General features: G+C 48.9%; 2 protein-coding genes across 10 annotated transcripts in view; both read right to left on the bottom strand.

Moving 5' to 3' along the window:
- NFATC3 (nuclear factor of activated T cells 3) overlaps positions 1 to 6,722 on the bottom strand; it is a 136,792-nt gene extending 130,070 nt beyond the window's left edge. For 2 of the 4 annotated variants that reach the window (XM_042969389.1, XM_042969391.1), the window contains exon 1: positions 5,763 to 6,158. In XM_042969389.1, the coding sequence (XP_042825323.1) occupies positions 5,763 to 5,865 (103 nt within the window). In that variant the 5' untranslated portion in view covers positions 5,866 to 6,158. Of the gene's footprint in view, positions 1 to 5,762; positions 6,164 to 6,614 lie in introns of those variants that run through there. The other 2 variants (XM_042969390.1, XM_042969392.1) reach the window with 2 other exon arrangements.
- Positions 6,723 to 11,592: 4,870 nt separating this feature from the next.
- Positions 11,593 to 21,387, bottom strand: part of DUS2 (dihydrouridine synthase 2) — a 55,188-nt gene continuing 45,393 nt past the window's right edge. For all 6 annotated transcript variants that reach the window (XM_042969252.1, XM_042969251.1, XM_007090328.3 and 3 more), the window contains 7 exons: positions 20,913 to 20,999; positions 19,391 to 19,559; positions 16,704 to 16,825; positions 15,011 to 15,160; positions 13,585 to 13,672; positions 12,371 to 12,444; positions 11,593 to 12,132 (listed from right to left, as the gene is read on the bottom strand). In XM_042969252.1, the coding sequence (XP_042825186.1) occupies positions 11,895 to 12,132; positions 12,371 to 12,444; positions 13,585 to 13,672; positions 15,011 to 15,160; positions 16,704 to 16,825; positions 19,391 to 19,559; positions 20,913 to 20,999 (928 nt within the window). In that variant the 3' untranslated portion in view covers positions 11,593 to 11,894. The remainder of the gene's footprint in view (positions 12,133 to 12,370; positions 12,445 to 13,584; positions 13,673 to 15,010; positions 15,161 to 16,703; positions 16,826 to 19,390; positions 19,560 to 20,912; positions 21,000 to 21,387) is intronic.

Genomic DNA, 21,387 nt, shown 5'->3' with positions numbered 1-21,387 from the left:
AATATATACAATTACTGGCAAAGTTTACTGGTTGCCCCAGAAAAGGCAAGTCATAATAGTAAGTTGATTCTACAACTTACGCTAAATTAATAACTTAAATGACTTTAAATGCCTAAGATACAGGCCTTACAAAACTCCTACAATTTCTTGACCATGTATGTAATACTCAATTGTTATATTAGGTAATATAACTACTACAGTATTACCTCTACGAATAGTTTAGAATATATTCCAAAATATCCCTTTTGTATTGGCAAACGGAAAACCTAACAAAGTGCAGGTATAGCAATGCTCTTCCATTTTTGAAGTTTCAACACAACATGTGACATTGAAATTTTTTTTCTTCAATTTTCCCCATATTCACTCAACTACATTTATTCATTAACCTCCATCACAAAATTCTGCTAATGCCCCCAGGAACATCTACCCTTATCAGGGAAAGTGTCAAACAGAATATTAAGTTATTCTTCCAACTGAAATGCTGAAATGTTTATCAGTGATGCAATCACCAAATACATATTCTCACTTACATTCAAGACCAAAGAAAAAGCTGACCTATGGTATGAAAGTAAGGCTCACCAGTAAACATCTCCTCTATACACTACCTAACGTGCTATACAAACATACCATTAAATTTCTACAGGAAACCAGAGAAGTAACTTCCCTTTTTTCATACTGATTTAAATATCCAATTATACTTAGTATGGGTAGCAAATCTACCAACTTTCACACCATACTGAGTAACAATTTGATTCAAGACACTAGAAAAATATAAAAGCTAGTGACCTTCAGCACTTTTATTTAGTAAGATATGACAAATGAGGTTAACAAAAAGAATAAAAGATAAAATACAAAAGTCTATGACAAATATTTCAACTTACCTAAGTAAGGTTTAAATAACTGGATCTCCTATCTGCCCCTATTCTCTCTCAGTGTTTTAGTTTAGCATAGGGAAAAGGGTCTAGGGAAGAAGAGGAAATAAAAAATAACCTATCATCAGGGTGTGTGTGTGTGTGTGTGTGTGTGTGTGTGTTAAGAAATGTTAACTACCAGCACTTAATGAGTACTACTGGACCAAGAACTGTGCTAAGAGCTTTAAATACATCATCTCATTTAACATGGATAAAACAAACACTTTAAAAATTATCAATAGGGGCACCTGGGTGGCTCAGTAGATTAAGTGTCCGACTTCAGGTCACGATCTTGCAGTTCCAGAGTTCAAACCCCGCACTGGGCTCTGTGCTGACAGCTCAGAGCCTGGAGCCTGCTTCAGATTCTGTCTCCCTCTCTCTCTACCCCTCCCCCACTCATGCTCTGTCTCTCTCAAAAATAGACATTAAAAAAAATAAATAAAAGACTATGACAATCATCTAGGAAAAGTTCCTCAACTTTATATGGGAAAAAGTTGTGTACTGAAGTGCTATCTGATGAAATTACACTTCCTATCCTAAAGCAAATTTCTTATAAAAATACATATTGTATCCACGATATTTCTCCCTCTTAAAAAAGCAACATTAGGAAAGATATTATGCAGTCAGTATACAGCACACACTCCTCCCAGTGACTCTCATTCAGGACTAGAGAGTCAGTATTTAACAACGAACCAAACCCTGAGAGTGAAACTTTGAATGTGAAAAATTATGACATCAAACTAAATTAGAGATATACAAATAATAAATAAATAAATACATAAAGCATGAGAGGCTGCCCTTTATAATGGCAAATAATGCTAGTGAAATACATGAAACACTTATCAATTTAAAATTCTCTATTTACTATTGAAGTATGTCTTCATTTTGAAGCTAGGTTATTAAGAAAAAACTTAAAATAGTTAGATTCATTTATATATATATGTATATATATATATATATACATATATATATATATACATATATATATATTAATGTTTATTTTTGAGAGAGACAGAGACAGAGCACAAGCAGGGGAGGGGCAGAGAGAGAGGGAGACAAGAATCCAAAGCAGGGTCCAGGTTCACCTGTCAGCACAGAACCTGATGTAAGGCTCAAACTTGGAAATGTTGAGATCATGACCTGAGTCGAAGTTGGATGCTTACCATCTGAGCCACCCAGGCGCCTCTGATTCATTTTTAACTGAAAAATTAAAACTAGCACTGACCTCATATTAAAAAAGAGAGAGAGAGAGAGAGAGAAAGAAAAAGGCTAAGGACTCCAGGGTCTTAATCTCTCTCTTCTCTCTCTCTCTGCTCTCTCTCTCTTCTCTCTCTCTCTGCCCCTACCCCCTTGCTCTCTCTCTCAAAACTAAACAAGCATTTTTTTTTAAAAAGTCAATCATAAATGTATCCAACATTATCAAGTATCAAATCATCTAATGTGTACTTTTAATAAGCTTGCTCTTAGGACATTTACTAATTCGGTCCCTTAGCTTGTCCTCAGTTCCCGTCCATTATCCTCTCCACCAAATATTTTTCAAAAGTCTTCTGTATGGAAAGTTAGAGGTGATACAAGGACTCTTACACCCTCAGACAGATGGAAAACCTGCTGCCAAAATTACCAAGATCTACTGTCTTATGGAACTGACTGATAAAAGCCAAAGAATTGAAACAAGTCTCATTAACTTCCTCTACCACAAAAAAAAAAAGTGAGCAATGACTCAAAACTTAAGAAGGAGTATTTATTAATTCAACAAATACTGGGTGCCCACTCTTATGATAAAGGCACTGTGCTAGGCACCAATCATATAACTATGAACAAGATACAGACACTATCCCTGCCTTCATGGAACTTTCAATCCAGTGAGGAAAAGAATCCAAAAACAAGTAAACACACTGATATAACCCAACATTGATCTGAATTCTACCAAGCAATTTTATTCTCATGGCCCACAGTACTGCATATTATCATCCTAAAAGCATGTCAGTTAATCCACTTAGTTCCTTCAAACTACACACTCTAATTATGCTTATTAAAATGAAAACGTGGGGCTCCTGGATGGCTCAGTTGGTTAAGCAAATGACTCTTGATTTCAGCTCAGGTCATGATCTCCTGGTTCAAGAGTTCGAGTTTCGTGTCAGGCTCCACGCTAATAGTGTGGAGCCTGCTTGGGATTCTCCCTCCCTCTCTCTCTCTCTCCCGCTACCCTACCCCTTTCTAAAGATAAATAAGTAAATTAAGAATAAATTTGGGGGCGCCTGGGTGGCTCAATCGGTTGAATGTCCGACTTCAGCTCAGGTCATGATCTCACAGTTCGTGAGTCCGAGCCCTGAGTCAGGCTCTGAGCTGTCAGCACAGAGTCTGACTCAGGGCACGGACTCGCGAACTACTGACAGCTCAGAGCCTGGAGCCTGCTTCAGATTCTGTGTCTCCCTCTCTCTCTGCTCCTCCCCTGCTCACACGCTGTCTCTCTCTCAAAAATAAATAAAGATTAAAAAAAAATTTTTAAGAATAAATTTTAAAAAATAAAATAAAATGAAAACTAATTTTGCAAACAAGTAGTTTTGAATATACAAAACATCCTGCCCAGCAGAATTTTTAACTTAGCTGCTACGTGTTCAAAGCAGCACTAGTCAAGATAACCGAAGGATAGAAACAGCCCAAATGCCCATCAATGGATGAATGGATAAAATGAGGTATATATAAAATATTCAGCCATAAAAAGGAATGAAGTACTGCTGTATTCTACAACATGCATGACCCATGAAATACCACGCTAAGTGAAAGAAGCCAGACACAAAAGCCCACATTTGTATGATTCCATTTGCATGAAATATCCAGAATTGGTAAATCCATACAAACAAATCCCATATTAGGGACTGGGAAGCCAGGACTAGGAAGGGACAAGGGAGAATGAGGAGCAACTACTTAAATAGGTTTGGGATTTCCTTCAGGAGTGATGGAAATGTTTTGGAACCTGATAGAAGTGGTTGCACAACACTGTCAATGCACTAAATGTCACTGAATTGCTCACTTTAAAATGGTTATGTCATGTATATTTCATCTTAATTTGAAGAAGAAAGAACACTTAAAAACAGCTGCCATAATATTTTAAAGTGGACTTTTTGTCAAATGAAACTATTCAAGTTTAAATTTGGGAATTTCAGTTACAAGTCAAGTTTCAAACCTTAACACCTACTAGACCTATTTTAATACCAAAATGGTTTGGAGAGTTTCATGGCAAAAATAATCTCTTAAAAAGCTGTTTTCATAGCTTTAAATGCTGTCCAATACTTTGGATGTACATACAATTCCTACTTACATGAGAATACTACTTTATTGATCATGAATTTGCTTTACAGCATGCTCTAATCACATTTGTCCTCAGTAAAAGTTTGCAGACATCAACTATTTATTTTCTTATAATAAAAATACTCATTAAAACAAGTTGTTTTTACTTTGTTAAATCTCAATAACCTAAACACATAATTCAGTGCCACTACTCTCCACACATGTCACTTTCCCATTTGTGCCTATGTTATAACACACACCACCATTCAGTCTGCCTGGAAGCAGAATTACTTGGGTTATATGTCCCTCTCCCATTTCCCAAGCTCCTTGAGGGCCCTTCAGTCCTTTTTTGCACCCATCATAACACTACAAAGTGCCTAACAGTATCTTCAACATACAAGGTGCTCAAGTAATGTCAGTGGAATTGAAATAAATGTATTTTGCTGAAATAATTATGCTAAAAAGACAACATATGAAGACTAAAAGGACTAATAAGACAATACCGTCCAGAGAATCCTTAAGCCTCACGTTTAGGCATGTTTTTCATTGCAACTCAACTGAACAGTCTACTGAACATCAATATGATCATGAAGTAACTCAACTAATACCCAGAAAGAATAAGGATTAATCCTATCCATCTCTTTTGAAGTTCGTCTACATATGAAATAGGGAAACTGAACTTAATGAACCACAGTATTCCAAACCAGGTCACAGGAGAGCTCTAAGTCCCCAGCCATCCTGTTTCTATTTCCTGATTGGTCTGACCTCCAAGCATTACGGTGTTCAACCTTCCCAATTCACGACCTCCTTTAAAACATCTTCTGAGGTGGGCTTTTAATTAAAATAAAAACTGACTCCCAGAACTTTCTAGAATTATGAACAGGGCACCCCACTTTTCTTAATCTTTCAAAACACTCTGCTCAAGAAATGTAGTTTTCAGAAAAGACCCGTTATAGTTACACTTCGAATTAAATGTGGGCCATAAACTTGCCCAAGTGTTAACACGATGGCATTACTCTAAGAAAGCATATTTAAACAGACATGTGCACGAATTTCAGAGAACTCCTACACCTCAAGAATGTGCATCTTTAAAACAAAAAATATTAAAAAAGCTGAAAAGTTAAGTGCGCTTACACTTCACAGGGTCAGCTTTTTCTCCGCACCACGCTGGCAAAGCAACGACAAGCAGACACCACTTGGGCAGCGGCCCCGACCCTCAGCCTCCAAACCGCAGGCGTCCACTGGCCATAGGAGTCCCGGAGTCGAGTTCCCCACTAGTTCGCATCCAGCCAAGCCCGCGACCACTTCCACGTCGCTGCGACCCACACAACTCTTCAAGCGATTTAAATCTGCTCTTCATTCACCGCAAGCACAAACACACACTAACACCCACACCCACACACACAAATCCGCTCTTCGCTCATCGCGCGCGCGCGCGCGCACACACACACACACACACGATATTACTAAGCCCCAGACAACCAAGCCACCAGGGAAGCGGCGAGCTCTTGCGAACAAGGAGAGGAGACGCTTTTCGGTCCCGCCCCGCCCGGCACCCACCTGCAGGCCGCGAGCCCGAGGACGGCGGCGCCGGCGCCCCGTCCTCGCCAAAGACGAGTTTGAAGTCGAGCTCGTCGTGGGCGCCACAGTTTGCAGTAGTCATCGGCGTGGCCCAGGGTGCTGCGGCTCCTCCTCTGGCGGCGGCGGCGACGGAGGCGGCGGCAGCGGCGGCGGCAGCTCCTCAGCGCCGCTTCATGCCCGGCCGCTCGGGCCAGGAGGTCGCGGCTCCGCGGCAAAGTTTCCGCGCAGGGACCGTGACACCGAGCGTTCCGTTCCGAACTTGAGAGCTGGCCACGCGCCGAGCCGCACCAGGAGCCGCCGTCACAACCCGTCGCTGGTGCCTAAGCCGCCACGGTCGCCTTAGCTGATATTCCCCGCCCCCCAACAGCAGCCTCAGCCAGCGCGCTGCCGCGCAGGGCTGCACGACTAACCCCGCCCCCTACCGCGCGCCCATCAGAGCGTGCTGCGCATAGGCCACTAGCGCCCCTGCTAGCCCAATGGCTCCGCCCCATCAACGGCCTACCGCGTGATTCCCTCTCCGGGAGAAGGAAGTCACGTGCATAAGGAGAGCTGGATAACCCCAGTATCTCTTGGGAGTTGTAGTTCGGCCGCTATCCTTTCCTCAACTTCTAAACCAGGGCCCTACACCCGCGTGTGAGGCAGATAGCCCTCTGTTATTGGATTGAATGCAATCCAATCCACCCGCCAATCGAAGATCCCATTCCTTACTGGGCAGAGCTCACGTCGAATATGGTTATGGCTTCGGTGAAGGGCGGCTGAAATGTTACTCTAATGGCTGGGTTTGGGGAAGGTGTCAGGGCCCCGGAGGGGTATTACGTGAACGCCACTCACACTCTCATCCCGCCACCCCAACCCTAATGGCGGAGCCCGGGGTGAGGCCCGCTGAGCTTCCAGCTCGGTTGGGGCGGAGTCCGAGGAGACCTGCGCAGCGCGAGGAGTCCGGAGTCTCTGCTCCTCAACGATGCAGATCCACCCCTTCGGGGCGGGGCCCGCTCCCGGCAGCGGCGCCTTTGTCCGCGTCGGCTAGCGGGCAACTACTCCCTGGCGGACAGCCAGCGCGTTAGAGGACTCGGCAGAGCCCCATGGGCAAAGTCTGCCCGTTGCTGTAAGCCGACTGAACCAGAAAGCCCGTCGTTAACTCGCACCACTCACGGGCTCGGAGACCTCAGCATCCCGGTGCACATCCGTGAAAGGAGGGCCCGATACCCAAAATGAGTGGTTTGTTAGTGGAGAGGAAGTGACACTGTCTGAAGAACTGTTTTTCGCTCTCGGTTCCTCCCCAGCGAGACTGTCTTCCCTTGAGACCCAAGACGCCTCCTCCTGGGCCTGGGGTGGAAGCTGTGCCAGGGGACGCTGAGCCTGGATTGTTTACCTAGGACTCCAAGAGGCAGGGTGGACTGGGAGCTCGAGAATTGGGAGAAGGAGCGGTGACCTACTTCCCTAGCTCTAGGCCCCAAAGGGCACAGTATCAATAGAAGCATGTTGCGTAGGAACTCAGGGCACTAGGTCTCGGCCTTGGGTGCAGGTGCAAAGGCCCAGGAGCTCTCCCACAAAAAGGAGAAGAGGGCAAAGTGGAGTGCTTTGCAGAAAGGTTTCAATATATGGACCGATACCTGAGCCCTAGGGAAGGCCTAACTAGGCCTCAAGTCAGGAGGACAGGTAATGTCCAGAGCAGATAAGATGTTCATCTTGGATTGGGCAGAAAACTTTTCCTGCTGAGTGCTCTGTACCCATACCTGTGCTGAACCTAGGAAAGCAAAGATAAATTAGTCTCCCTTCAGGAGAGGGGGAGAGGACAGCAAATCTATAATCACTGTGTGAAGAGATTAGGCTTGTGCCAGGATCTCCAAGAAGGTTCATAATTCCACTGGGGTTACAGGGCTTCCACAGGACTAAGTAGGAATTGGAAAGATGGCCAAGAAGTGAGGAAGATGGTTCCAGGCAGAAAACAGATTGCCAAAAACTTAGAAATCAGAAAGTACCTGCAGTGAGCAGAAGCCAAAGATAAGGCCAGATGAATGGGCAGAGTGCTGCAGGCCACTACAAAGTACCTAGATTTTATCCTGAGGGAAGCAGGGAGCCATAGAAGGGTTTAGAGCAAGGAACCTAACATATTCAGAATTTTGGATGAATTACTGAGTTGTACTGGGGGAGGGTGAAATTAGGGGTAGAAGAAAATAACAGGTCAAGGAGAGGGAGCCAATGGCATTGTGTGGGTGGTACCCTCCTAATGAGCAATTTCAGGATGTGTTGTCCATCACCACCCCTGACCTCCCCCCAACATACTTTCCAGGTTATTTATCATCTGGATTGAGAAAATGGATCTTTACCTAGCCCCTCTGCCCTCCAAACAAGGGACCCAGCTAGCCAGGCCACAGAGAATGCAAGAGGGAGACCCTGGACCTATCAGCCCTACCACTGGGAAGGGACCACAGAAGCTGGACATGGTTTGAACAATTCACCAAAGCATCCATCTGTGTGTCTGTTTTACTCATCTGTGTTCCCAGCCACTGTGCACCTGTAGAACACTTAGAAGGGGTCATTTCTTGGGAAGGCTTATGGTCTGGAGAAAACAGAACTCTAACCTAGATTGATAAGGGCTAGAGCATCAGTAGGCACTGACTGTAGGAAAAGTGTCACCATCTTTGTAAGAAAAGCAGCAATGGCTTAGAGCTCTGCAGGGTGGGACAGAGGTCTACCCCACTCACACACACCAAAACCTGAACTCTCTCCACTCCTTTTCCTCAGCCAAGGCCTCCCTATCAGCTCTTCCTCAGGCCAGCTCTTCCTCAGTCCAGCTCAAAAGCTCTTTTAGATGGTAAGAGGCCATCTGACCTGCCTCCAGCCTTCTGAGGGCCCTGTTAACCAGGAGGCCAAGGGGACCAGTGCAATGGGACTCCTGACTGGTGGACAAGGACTATGGGGATTGCTATTCACCCCCTTCTTCCTCCTCTATGAATTCCGGCCAGGCCTGAGACTTAAGAAAAGCCATTACTTTCATCAGCTGCCATAGGCCTGGACCTGAACCCCACTGCTGAAGGCTCTCCCATGGCCTCTGAGCCATGGGATGGTACAGCTTAGCCCGGCAGGGCCCAGCCCAACCCCTTTTGTTCCACATTAGGGAAAATAGGAGCTTTGGAGGAAAGTCAGAGTTTAGAAAAGTTCTTTCTATGCCACATATCCCATGCAATAAGCTTATTTGAGTCTTTTGTGCCTGTTCCCTACTCCCATGCTGAGGCTGGCCATAGGGAACACGAGGACTGCCCTTGAGCAGCTCTCAATCTGGGCAGAGGCAATACCAGCCAACTACAATTGACCAAAGTTGTTTGCTGAAGTCAGCACAGGGTGCTGAGAAGACAGGGTCAGCATTTTGTCCTCAGATGCCAGGCTGAGGAGTTTGGACTTGATCCAGAGGGGAGTGGAGAGCCATGGAAGAATTCTGAACAGGATTGACACTTGGAAGGAACTAAGTGTGCAGGGCTGGATGGTTAAGAGATTCCCCACTCATCTTTTTACATTTTCTTTCTTTCTTTCTTTCTTTCTTTCTTTCTTTCTTTCTTTCTTTCTTTCTTTCTTTCTTTCTCTTTCTTTCTTTCTTTCTTTCTTTCTTTCTTTCTTTCTTTCTTCCTCTCTCTCTCTCTCTTTCTTTGAGAGAGAGAGCATGAGCTAGGGAGAGGGGCAGAGGGAGGGAGAGAGGGAGGGAGGGGCAGAGAGAGAGAGAGAGAGAGAGGATCCCAAGCAGGCTCTACACTCAGTGCAGAGCCCAACATGGGTCTCAATACCATGACCCTGGGATCATGACCTGAGCCAAAATCAAGAGTCAGACACTCACTTGACTGAGCCACTCAGGCGCCCCAAGATTCCCCACTCGTCTTTGCACAAAGTTGTCTTCTTGCTGTGACCTTTGGAAGATGCGCCACCCTCTCCAGCTTTATTCATCCCTCCTTCTCATGTGCCCCCAAAATGTGATGAGCTAAGAGCAAGTCCTCAATCTAGGTGGCTGGAATGGATGACTATGTGTTGTGGACACTAGCCCAGAGAGAGGTTTGGGCATCTAAATGGCCTTAGTTTAAGGTGGGCATGGTGAGAACAATGAGTGGAGCTTTCAGACCCAACTGGGCCCTCCCAGTTGGTCCCAGACCTTGGGAAGGTCACTGTGAGACCATGGCAGGCATCATGGAGGTATGCTAAGATGAGACCATTTGAGAGCCAACATATTCAACTAGGAACTTTGCCAGACATCCTCAGTTATGGAACATACACTAGCCCCTCTCTCACCTGCTCCCCTGTGAATGTCCCTCTCCTCAGTGCTTTTCCTGGGCCCTCTAAGTCCCCATACTCCAGCCTCTATCTTAACAGCTGACCTCTACCTCACCTCTCCTCCATAGCCCAGAAATAAACCTGACGCACCAAAGAAGGGGCTTCCCCAGGGAAACTACACTGGTGGAAGAGGCCTGAGGGTACAGTCCAACCCCACAGGAAAAATGGATCTTAAGACTTGGTATTTGGCTCCCATAGGATCCTTCCATAAGCTCTGACTAGCTCAGGATGCCTGGGGGTCCACTGGGGCCTCTCTGTCTGCCCTGTTCCAGTTGGGATATGAGGAAAGACCAAGGGGCATTTTAACTGAGATAGTTTGTGAGAAAAGTCAGAAACTGTGCCTAAAGCTTGATGGTTAAGACTGCAACAAGCCTCAGTCTGTCTCCTGGGTGGGGCTCCTTCTCTTGGAGCACTGGTCTGGGAAGCTAGGGCAGCCCTGGCATAGAGTGACCCCATTAGCCACAGAGTGCCCTATCATAGGCCTATTTATCCTCCAGTCAGCCTCATGCAGGCAGAGCAGCTGATCTCCCTCTCAGAGAGGGCCCTTAGGCCCAAAGAGAACTAGAAGTGACTTGCCCAAGGTCAGACAGCAATGGGCTCTGGGAGGCAGCTGGTAGTGCAGTATCCTTATCTGCATACAGAGGAACAAGTGTGCAGACAGGTGCAGCTCCAGGACTGAAACAGAGGCATCGCCGCCTGATCCCAGGCCACCAGGGCCAGTGGCTGCTGGCTGGCATAGGGGCCTGACCCTAGAGACATGGGAGAAACATGGCCTTGGCCTAGAGGGGAATGCCCCTCCCTACAGCACTTGGAAAAAGGGAGGAGAAGTAGTGTGTTTACAGTGGAGGAAGCGGGGGTGGTGCAGGGCAGGGACCTTTGGTCAGAACGCCCCTCCCAGTAAGAGGGGGAGGCCCCATGAGATGTGGTAGCCGTTTGTTTGCTTCTCACTGCCAAGAGGAAATTAAAGAGAATCTGCCACTTCCTTCCGGCCCAAGTGGGATAGTGGGGGCTGGGGGCAAGCAGCGGCGTGGGTGGACAATTTTAAGGGACCCAAACTGCTGGCATCAGCAACCTGTGTTCTCAGTGTCCCCTACCCAGAGCAGACACCTCAGCAGGTCTGAACTCCAGCCAGCTGGGGGTCAGACCCAGGACCTGCCCAACGTATCTGAGCTGGTCCCTCACTAGGGTACCAGATACCCTAGCTGTTCCCCAGATTCTATAGCACCTGTCATCAAGAAAGTCAGTTGATGGGCAGTACCTCAGGTTTGCCATCAGTAGAATGGGCTTCTTGGGCCTTTCTGGCTCAGCCCAAGTCCAATGAGCATTAAAGGATACACCCAACCCCCTACTTCCAACCAGATCCATAAGGATGGGTAGGGGATATGCTGTTGGAAGCTCTAGCTCTGCACAGAGGGTGGGAGTGAAATAATTATGCCAGGCCATGAGTCTGTGTGTGACAATGCCCAGGGCTGAAGCAAGTAGCCATGGGTAAGGGTAGAGGTGTCTTTATTGCACTGTACCAATGTCAAGTTGAGGAGGTGCCACCTAAAAAGTTCCTGTTTTCAAAGAAAATACTGAGGTCACTAGGAACTTGGCCCTGTTACTCAGATCCACCAAGGAAGATGTGCACCCTAGGAACCCTTTGGTTCAGGCTGATGGACCAGGCCAGGACCTCTTAACTCCTGCCAGGAACAGTCAGCAATTTGTCCAATGGCATCAGGTTCATGCTTTGCACCCACAGCCAACTTACGGCCAGGCCCCTAGGGAGGATGGCCAAGGTAGGGACAATGGTCACCAGCCTTCCAGGGGGCTCTCTTCACCACTTCCCAAGGCCACAAAGGGCTTCTTGCACAGCTTCCCAGGCACTGCTGACTCCTGAGCTCTGGGACCCCCAGGATCTTGGTCAGGGGCTTCCCGCTTGCGCTTGTGCAAGGAGGGGCTCTCTTCACCCAGCCGACCTTCAGGGAGGCCCCGGCTCCGCAGACAGACGATGGCCGCAGCCTGCTCTGCCAATTTCTTAGACTTGTCCCTGGGCAGATGAGGTATGGGACAATAAGGCAGATAGACAGGCAGGCTGGCTCCAGGACTAGAGGCTGGAAAGGCCTGACTCTACACACCCTTGACAAAGATTCTGACAAAACTGAGGAAGGGGTCATTACCCAGGGATGCCACTGCCCAGGTACACCATCCTCCCCAAACCCTCTTACATCAGTGTTGGGTACAGGCCCCTCATCCCAAGCCCCAAGCCCACTGATGAGGAAACTCACCACAAGGTGGACTGGTACTTTTGCTCAGCAACAGTCACAACAGAGCAGAAGAGGCGATCCAGGGGGCGCTGAACCTGGTGCAAAGAGAGCAAAGGCAACAGGGATGGCTACATGGGGACAAGAGGAATGAGCCCTGGGGCTCACCTGCCAGGATCACAAGGAAGGCAGATAAAGGAAGTACTTCCCACCTAAGTTAAATGAAGGCTACTTGTATCACATGCTCCTCCCTAGCAGAAGTGCCTGGGCATCTTCCAGGGAAGAAAGACAGATACACAAACAGGTAACGACATTCCAGCATTTCAGGAGTTCAATCAGGGACCTAAGCAAAGGGCCGTCAGAGCCCTTAGCTGCTCGTGACTATGGATCCTGCTTCTACTGACATCTGGATGGGCTAGGTCACCCAAAATGAGGAGGAGTTCAACAGATGGCAAAGGGGTAAGAGGGGGCAAGGATGTAGCAGAGAAGGTACACTTGGCAGAGTGACCAGATGATGTGGCTGGACAGAGAGCAGAGTGGATGAGACATGAAGCAGAAAGGCATGTGGGGGGCCCTGTGCTCTGTGTTGAGGTGCTGGAGCTTGATCCCAAAGGCACTGGGGAGAGGATGAGGACTTGAGCAGGGAGGCAGAAGTCAGATTCGCTTTGGAAAACTCACTCTGGGAGAGGGGGACACAAGTCCCAGAAGGTGCAAGTTTAGAGGTCAGAAGGTCAGTCCAGAAGAGACAGTGCAGCTTAAATAAGACATGGCCATGGGGACCAGAGGAGGTGAAGCAAGACTGTCTTAAAGTTTCCACCAAGGGGCCTCAAGTCTGGGGCCCAATTCTGTGCCCCAGTGGCTAAGGCCTGGTCCAAAAACATGTCTAACTTTTAGGTTTGAGCATTCTTCCTAAGTAAGCCAATAGGCCCTTTCCAGAGAAGTCTCCCTTGTCTAAGCAACACCACTGGCAGGGACTGGCCCAAGCAACCCCTTACATAGGCCTCAAGTTCAGTGTTATGAAAGTGGCCAGAATTAGACAACAGGCCCACTGACACAGAGAAGGGGCTATCATATCAGCAACTGGTCCGGCCACCAGCAACCATCGCATATTGCAAGCCCACGGAAGACAAAGCCAGGCTCCAGCCAAGTAGTCTTGAGTTCAGGGTACAGGCTATGAGTGTGTTGGGGGTGATGACATCGGCCATGGGAGCACTCTAGGGCCAGGTGCAGGACCTCACCGTGTCATACACAGGCTGCGCCAACTTCTCCCTCCGGCACCACTCCAGCAGGCACATCTTGGGGGTGATCTGGGGTGAGTATGCTCTCCTGGGGAAAGGAGAGGAAGGAGTCAGGGCTCACCCACCATCACCATCAGGCTTCTGCCTCAAGAATTCTGTACTTATTCCCCTGAGCTCCCATTTCTGTTCCACCAGTGGGGTGGGGCCTGGGTTCTGCCTAAAAGGAAGATGGGCTTCAGCATGCTTGAGGAATTGCGATAGGATGTGAAATCCCGGCACTCTGAACTCTAGCCTGGAAAACAGCCTTCAAAAGCCAAAAAGGAAGGTCCAGTTTGCCTCTTAAAACAAGACAGGAGGACTGGGGCGCCTGGGTGGCTCAGTCGGTTAAGCGGCCGACTTCAGCTCAGGTCACAATCTCGCAGTCCGTGAGTTCGAGCCCCGTGTCGGGCTCTGGGCTGATGGCTCAGAGCCTGGAGCCTGCTTCCGATTCTGTCTCCCTCTCTCTCTGCCCCTCCCCCGTTCATGCTCGGTCTCTCTCTGTCTCAAAAATAAATAAAACGTTAAAAAAAAAATAAAAAAAAAACAAAAAACAAAAAACAAGACAGGAGGGAGTGGGTGGTGGTTGGGAATATAGATGGCCACACAGCAGTCTCGGATCTAGCTTACTACCCACCCTTATCATGTCCCCTGAGTATCAAGATGATCTGTTTCTGCCTTGGGCACAGTGTACTCTTATTTCCAGAGTCAGAGCCAGTCGGTGATAGGGTGACAGAGTGGGAGGCACTATGTTCCAACTTCCCACCAGGAGTTCTCCCCAGATATGACTGACCAACTATGCCCACACTCCGTCCTCCCAAGCCCTTGCCAGACAAGACTGGCTCCCAGTATAGGCCCGGGGACCTGAGAAAGGCTCAGATCCCAGATGGCAGAAGACAAGGATGAGGACCTTACTCCAAGCTGAGTCACACTCTGAAGGAATAGTCATCTTGAGGCTACTTCTGCCTAAAGAGGGAACCACAGGGCTGGTATGGGGCAGTGAGTAAGGGGCAGTAGGTATGAGCAGGGGTTGCAAAGCCAGATGAGGGCGAGGGTACCACTGCCTTGGAGGCAGCTAGATGCTCAGGGCCAGGGGAATAGCATAGGCTTTCAAGAACAGGAGACAAGTTCTCCATCCCAAGTTGTGGGAGGGGGTGGATCAAAGAAAAGGTGTTTAGTCACACTTGAGACAACATGCACACCCCTGACAGTGCTGCCTGGGCTTTTTCAGGGGCCGTGTTCCTCAAAATGCCATCTCTGGGACACTGAAAAATGAGAACGAGTATCCAAACCCAGAAGACTTGTAGTCCCTAAGCTTAGCATTAACCATGTACAGCAGCCAGCTGAGGGCACTGGCCCCAGCCAAGCTGAGGCCAAGCTGCGGACCTACCGGTCAAACTTGACAGCCATCTTAATGATACCAGAGGTGTCTTCAGCTGGTTCCCCCGCTGCCTCTGGGGTCCTGGCTAAGAACTCAGCCCGCCGGGCATTCAGCTCTTGTGTCATCTCCTCGTAAAAGGCACCAAGGCCAAAGGCCTCACTGTGGAGGGATAAGCAACGCAGTGTAAATCCTTTAGTGGAATCAACATCTAGGAAACTACTGCAGGAGCCCAGGGCCTTGCCATTGAGAAATGCCCCTCCTCCCCACCGCCGCCCCACATATATATGAAAACACCACTGAGATCTAGCCATCAGGGGGTGCCTCCTACCTACCCCTGGGATCAGCCTGGACTGGCAAAGAGTGAATGTGAGCCTCTGGGGGTGGACACTGGAAGACAAGCTGGGGTGGGTGGAAAAGGCTGTAAAGGTCACCTCTACCACCTAAGCCCAGCCTCTCTTCCAAAGAAGAAAACACATGCAAGTGACCCTAGCCAACAGTGAGTGAACTGACCTACACTGAACAAGCGCCTGGCTTATGCACAGCCTCATCCTCATGTGGACCCAAGGGAGAAAGAGACAGAGGCCACGACCACTAAGTGGTTCCCCACTTCCTGCCCCGGCCACAAGCAGTTAGGCCTAGACTAAACTGAGGTACCATCAAGAGCTACAAAATTATACTCTTTCTCTTGAGCTCATTAGACACCTGAGTCAACCCTGGTTAAGCTATGTGGGATAGGGACTGAACCAACACCACAAGCACAGGGTTGGGAAGACCCTTCTGGCAACTCTTTTCCCTGCTAGGAAGCATCTTGAGGACCAGAGGGTATTTGTGAGGATGGGTGCCTGGGCACAAGCATGGTTTAGAAAAGTTTCTTTGATGGGGCACCTGGGTGGCTCAGTCAGTTAAGTGTCCGACTTTCAGCTCAGGTCATGATCTCACACTTCATGGGTTCAAGCCACACATCGGGCTCCGTGCTGACAGCTTGAAGCCTGGAGCCTGCTTCAGATTCTGTGTCTCCCTCTCTCTCTGCTCCTCCCCTGCTCATGCTCTGTCTCTCTTTCTCAAAAATAATAAACGTTAAAAAAAATTTTTTTAATTAAAAAAGAAAAGTTTCTTTGAGGAAGGAGGAAGCAGACAGCCAACATGAGGAGGAGAGAGCATTCAGGCAGAAGACCCAGTTTGAGTACAGGTGTGGGCCTGGGGAAATAGGTAAATATGGAGCCAAAGGAACAGGTACTAGGCCACGTTGTGAGGGGCCCCAAAGGTCAACCACCTGAACTGGAGCTATATCAAATGTAGAGGCCCATGGGGTAGCCTCCCAGACTGCAAAGTGATGGGGTGTGGGCACAGGCTCAGGCCAGGGGCTCAATTCTGACCATTGGGTCTTGATGGCCTGGTGTGTGACAGATCTGTTACTGGGAAAGTCCCTTCCTCCCCAGGAATTCCCAAGCCCAGTCCCCAGATTCCTCCAACCTACTGGCACTCTAGTTCCCAAAATTCTGCCGTGAGATCAGTCCAGAGATGGAAATTTCCAAAGGTTTCTTAAGTATCCTATTCTGTGAGGCAAAACTGCATCACCACCCCACTCCAGTACATCCACCTCCAGAAGCTGTATCCCTGGTCCCCTGATAGTCAACTAGGGCTCATAGTCAAGTCTGGGCAACGTCTGCAAGTAATTATGGGCAGCCATTGCCTCTCTCACCAAATTTCCTGAGAAGACTGGGCGGCATGGAGCAACCTTCCCTGGGGCGACTCCAACTGTTCTCGTAGCATCTGGCACAAGCAATACTTGGTGTTGGTGTAGTGGTTTTCATACTGCACAGCCTGAGGGAAGAACCAACATGAGCCTACTTGCTGCCCAGACAGGTTCTGAGGCCTGAGCTATGGCAGGGAAAGGGCCTCCAAGAGGGCATCAGAGGTATGCTTGCAGATGAGGTAGTGTGACCTCATAAGAAAAGCCACCTCCATCCTGGCCATTTACTCCTCCTGTTAGTGGCACAACGCTCAAGAGTCATAGCTGAGGGTCAGGAGCATATTCTACTGAACAGCCTGACAGAAGTCCAGATGTGTGGGGACCCCTTCCTGCTTCAGCCACCATAGGCTACCACAGAGGACCTGCTGCCATTCCAGGGCAGGGAGGAGGAGCAAGTCAAAATCTGGTGTGACAGGAACAGCACCAGGACAGGGGTGAGATTCTTCTATTTCTAAACACAGTGTAGAACAGCCTGTCTCCAGTCTACGGCCATACCACCCTGAACGCGCCCGATCTCATCTGATCTCGGAAGCTAAGCAGGGTCAGGCCTGGTTAGTACTTGGATGGGACAACAGCCTGTCTCCAATCTCCCCAGCCATGGGTAAGGCACAGCACAATGTGCCAGTCGTGTTCACATGTTACTTGTCACTTCACTGAGCTTCACAAGCGTGAGGTGCAGTTGTTACCCCTACTCCACAGACTGAGAAATGCAGCCTCGGGAAGCAAGCTGACTGCACAGGGATACCCAGTAGAAGCCTGCCTAGCTGGGCAGACAGAAAAGCAGTGAGTGGAGGGTGCCCCAGTCTCTAGAACACCCTCCCACCCTTCGCCCCCTACACTCTTCTAATCTCTCCACCTAGGCCTGTATCTTCAGTAACCTGGAAGGTACCGTGACATGCTGAGGACAAAGCAGACATACGTTGGTAAAGCCCCAGCCGGTGGCAAGGCCTTGATCCAGCTTGTCAGAAGGCACCTGACTAGACCAGCAGCAGCCCTGCCTAAGCTTGAAAGCCACTCCCCTCCTTCAGGACTACAGCTCTTGAGAAGCTGCCAAAGGATGGACTGAGCAAGAATGACAACATCACCTTTTACCCAGTGAGCAAGCTCAGCACAGCTGAATGTATCTTCTCTGCTACAGACTTGCTACTCAGGTGGAAGAGCTAGATAGGCGACCTAGGCTAAGGCAAGGTCTCTAGCTGACTCAGGGTACTGGATGGCCTGGTGGTCACAAACCTGCCCAACAGGACACCTGGAACCCAGGGGATGAGGGCTGTAGTATCAAGCTGGGGAGGCTCTAGGGACAGAAACTGCCCATCTTTGGGCAGTTAGAAGCCTCAGGGCCTCCTACCATACCCAGCTTGCACAGTCCCAGGGATACCCACATGCCATGGCAGCCACAGAGCCAAAGGCATGGCCATGGCCTGAAGGGGGCATGGGCAGTCTGAGGATCTGAGAAGCTCCTGACCCTCCTAGGAGGGTGCAACTCCCAGTATCGAAGAGGATGAGGGCTAGACTCTCTGCTCAGGCCCAGTGCACTGATGAATTAGAAGTCTACCGACTGTCTCTCTGCCTGCAGACATGTACAGCTAATCACAGAGACTCACACAATTCCAGGATTGTACCAAAGGGACAGGGCAGGTGAACTGGTCAAAAAATTCCTTTAGAGGGATGGGGCATCTGGATGGCTCAGTCGGTTGAGCATCTGACTTAGGCTCAGGTCATGATCTTGTGGTTCATGAGTTCAAAGCCCACGTTGGTCTCTGTGCTGACAGCTCAGGACCTGGAGTCTGCTTTGGATTCTGTGTCTCCCTCTCTCTCTGCCCCTCCCCTGCTCATGCTCTCTCTCTCAAAAGTAAAAAAAAAAAAAAAAAAAAAAAAAAAAATTAAAAAGAATTTTTTAAAATTCCTTTAGAGGGAAATGTTTCTGGCACTACAATCAAGCTCTCAGTGAGAGGAAAAAGCTAGTCCCTAAGGAGAGGGTTAAAGTTAGGCTATTCCCTAAGTCAGAGGTTAAAGCGTTCTGGGAATGAGCAAGAGAAGAGTTTTATTTTATTTCAAATAAGTCAACTCTACACCCAGTGTGGGGCTTGAACTCACGACCTCAAGATCACCAGCCACATGCTCCACCAACTGAGCCAGCCAGGCACCCCAGCAAGAGAATAGTTTTAGAAGTGATTCTGACGCATGACAAGATGCAAAGTCTCTATACAGATAATCAATCCTCAACAATAGTTACAATGGCTTTTCTTAGCTGTAGCTGTTCAGGCACCAACCACTGGCATGAGTGTCTTCAGTGACACAGATCCCATTGTCGTTGTGCATGCGTGTATATGTGTGTGGAGGATGTGAGAGAGAAAGATTCACATGTTTGGGGCCTTAGCAGCATCCTGAATCCCAGGGTCCTTGATAGGACCTCATTGCCTAGAAAGCTTTAGAAGGAGGTGATGGTAGGGGTTGCCCCAGCATCCTCTCTTCACATTGAAACCAGGGAGACCCAATGCTACATTATAAGAACTACAAAGAGAAGGAGAGGGACAACAATGGCTGCTGGGGGCTGGGGGCTCACCCAAGGCACCTTCTGCAGGAATGGGGCAGACAGTGAAAAATGTTTCTTTTGAAAAAGTGCATAGACGTACATATCGGATGTACTTCTGCATGACCTCCTCCAGGGGTCGCAGACCCTCCTTGAGGAAGATGGATGGGTTCCACATGGCGGCTCGGGCCACCATCACAGAAGAGGCTGCTGTGGCTTGTCGAAAGTCCTCTATGTCCAAATATTCTTGGATGTGGTCATGAGATCCTCCGCTGAAAGGCAACAGGGGAGTGAGGGGTATCCTCATACTAGCATCTTCAGAAAAAAGCAACTCCCAGATCTGCTACTCATTAACCATGTGGCTTTGACCAAATCCTTCAGCTGTGAGTACTTTGGGAGACTGGAGGTTATAACACACACCCCACTATGGGGTCAGAAACACCAAGTGAGATAACACAGTGAAACAGCCTGAACCAGGCCTGGCACTTAACAGGTGTCTCAGAGATTTTACCTTCCTTCCCTCCTCCTCATCCTAAACAGTGGCTAAAGCCAGCCCAAATCTGAAGACATAGGTCTGTTAAGTGGATGCTGGGATCACAGAAAGATCCCCAGCCTGGAGCACCTATATACCTACTAACAGATGGGTCAAAAACCACAGACACAGTGGTGATCATGAGAGGAAGGAAGGAGGCCCAGTTTGGTTGCAATTTCCCTTCCTGCCACCCCAAGGCCCCAAGGGCCCCCTTGGAAACTGCTCCATTTGCATCTGTTCCATTGGGGGCCAGGTGGCAGCCTCAATCCAGGCACAGCCTTATATGTATGGTGGGGAAGACCCTCAGGTGGCAGCAGCAGCAACAGGATCCAGGGTCTTGAGTATCCTACCCTCTCCATGCCAGCCCTAAAACTCCTGGCCTGGGAACAACCAAGCCTGGCTACCACCCCCAACCTTAACTCGCTCCCTCCTTCCTACCAGGCAGGCATGCCCTTTGTCAGGACTTCGGGGCTTTAGAATTTGTGTTCCCATCTTGCCATCAGGCTCTATGCCATCCTAAGGTACAAGGCTGCACTGGACTGGCCCACATGGCCAGCGCCCCAATGACAACTGGACACTGTCTTACTGCTAAGCCTCTGGGCTGGTCACTGGTACCTCAGAACTGTCAGTCTCATCCCCTGGTCCTATGGCTGCCCAGAATGCTTGTCTGGCTTTGGACTGTGACCTGCCTTATGCCCCCTGAGCCATACGTCTGTATGCTCTGGCTTGGGACTACTCACCCTACACCCTGCACACCTAACTCTGGGTGTGACATCACTTTTGCCTTGGGTCTGCTTCAGAGGCCGCTTTCTTGCTCTCCCTGTCTCCTGAACACTCCTACCCTCAACCCATCTATCAAAATGCCCTGGGACCCTGCCTACTCCACACCTACATCGGCCACTCACCAGAGGCTAGTGGACACAATAGGTACTTTTCAGCTTCATGTCCAACCTCATTTTTTTGTACTACCCTTTTCTCCTTTTCCCTTAGGTCATTTTTTAATGCTAGCTCATTCCATTTTTTGTATGCCAGCTCAAACTTCTCTGAGTGAGGTGGAGCACAAAAAAGTAAACGATGAAGAAGAGAGGCTTACTTGGCTATGACAGGAATGGAGAGGGTTTCAGCAATGGCTCTGATGGCTTCACAGCTTACAGGGTGCTGAGGTCTTTCTTCCCGCTTTCTTGGAGATAAAGAAAAAAGGATGGGCTGAGGGCTGAGGCCATATCACAGTTCAAACTAAGGTTTACCTTAGCCAAACCCTACCATCCTCCCTACTGAACCTCAGGAAGGCCATGTGGCCATGAAGGACAGGGTTCTAGGCTGCAGAGGATGGCTCTCCATGACCTCTGTTGTAAGGGGCAGGAGCAGCAGAAGTCCCTGCTGAGAAGGCAAGTCCAGCCCTTGCAGGCCTGCAGGTGAGGCGTGGCTGCACAGGGCTGGTGTGGGTGGCCTGGCTCCCGAGGTCACACTGCCTTTCCTTGGCTTCCCTTCACCTGTGCCAGAGATGAGGGACAGTGCTATAAGAATGCTGCCCCTACTGTCCCGGTGCTGCCCTCCCCACGAGACTG

The sequence above is a fragment of the Panthera tigris genome, chromosome E2 (assembly GCF_018350195.1).
Source record: "Panthera tigris isolate Pti1 chromosome E2, P.tigris_Pti1_mat1.1, whole genome shotgun sequence".
Taxonomy (NCBI): Eukaryota; Metazoa; Chordata; class Mammalia; order Carnivora; family Felidae; genus Panthera; species Panthera tigris.
This window is presented reverse-complemented; position numbering and strand designations above follow the sequence as displayed.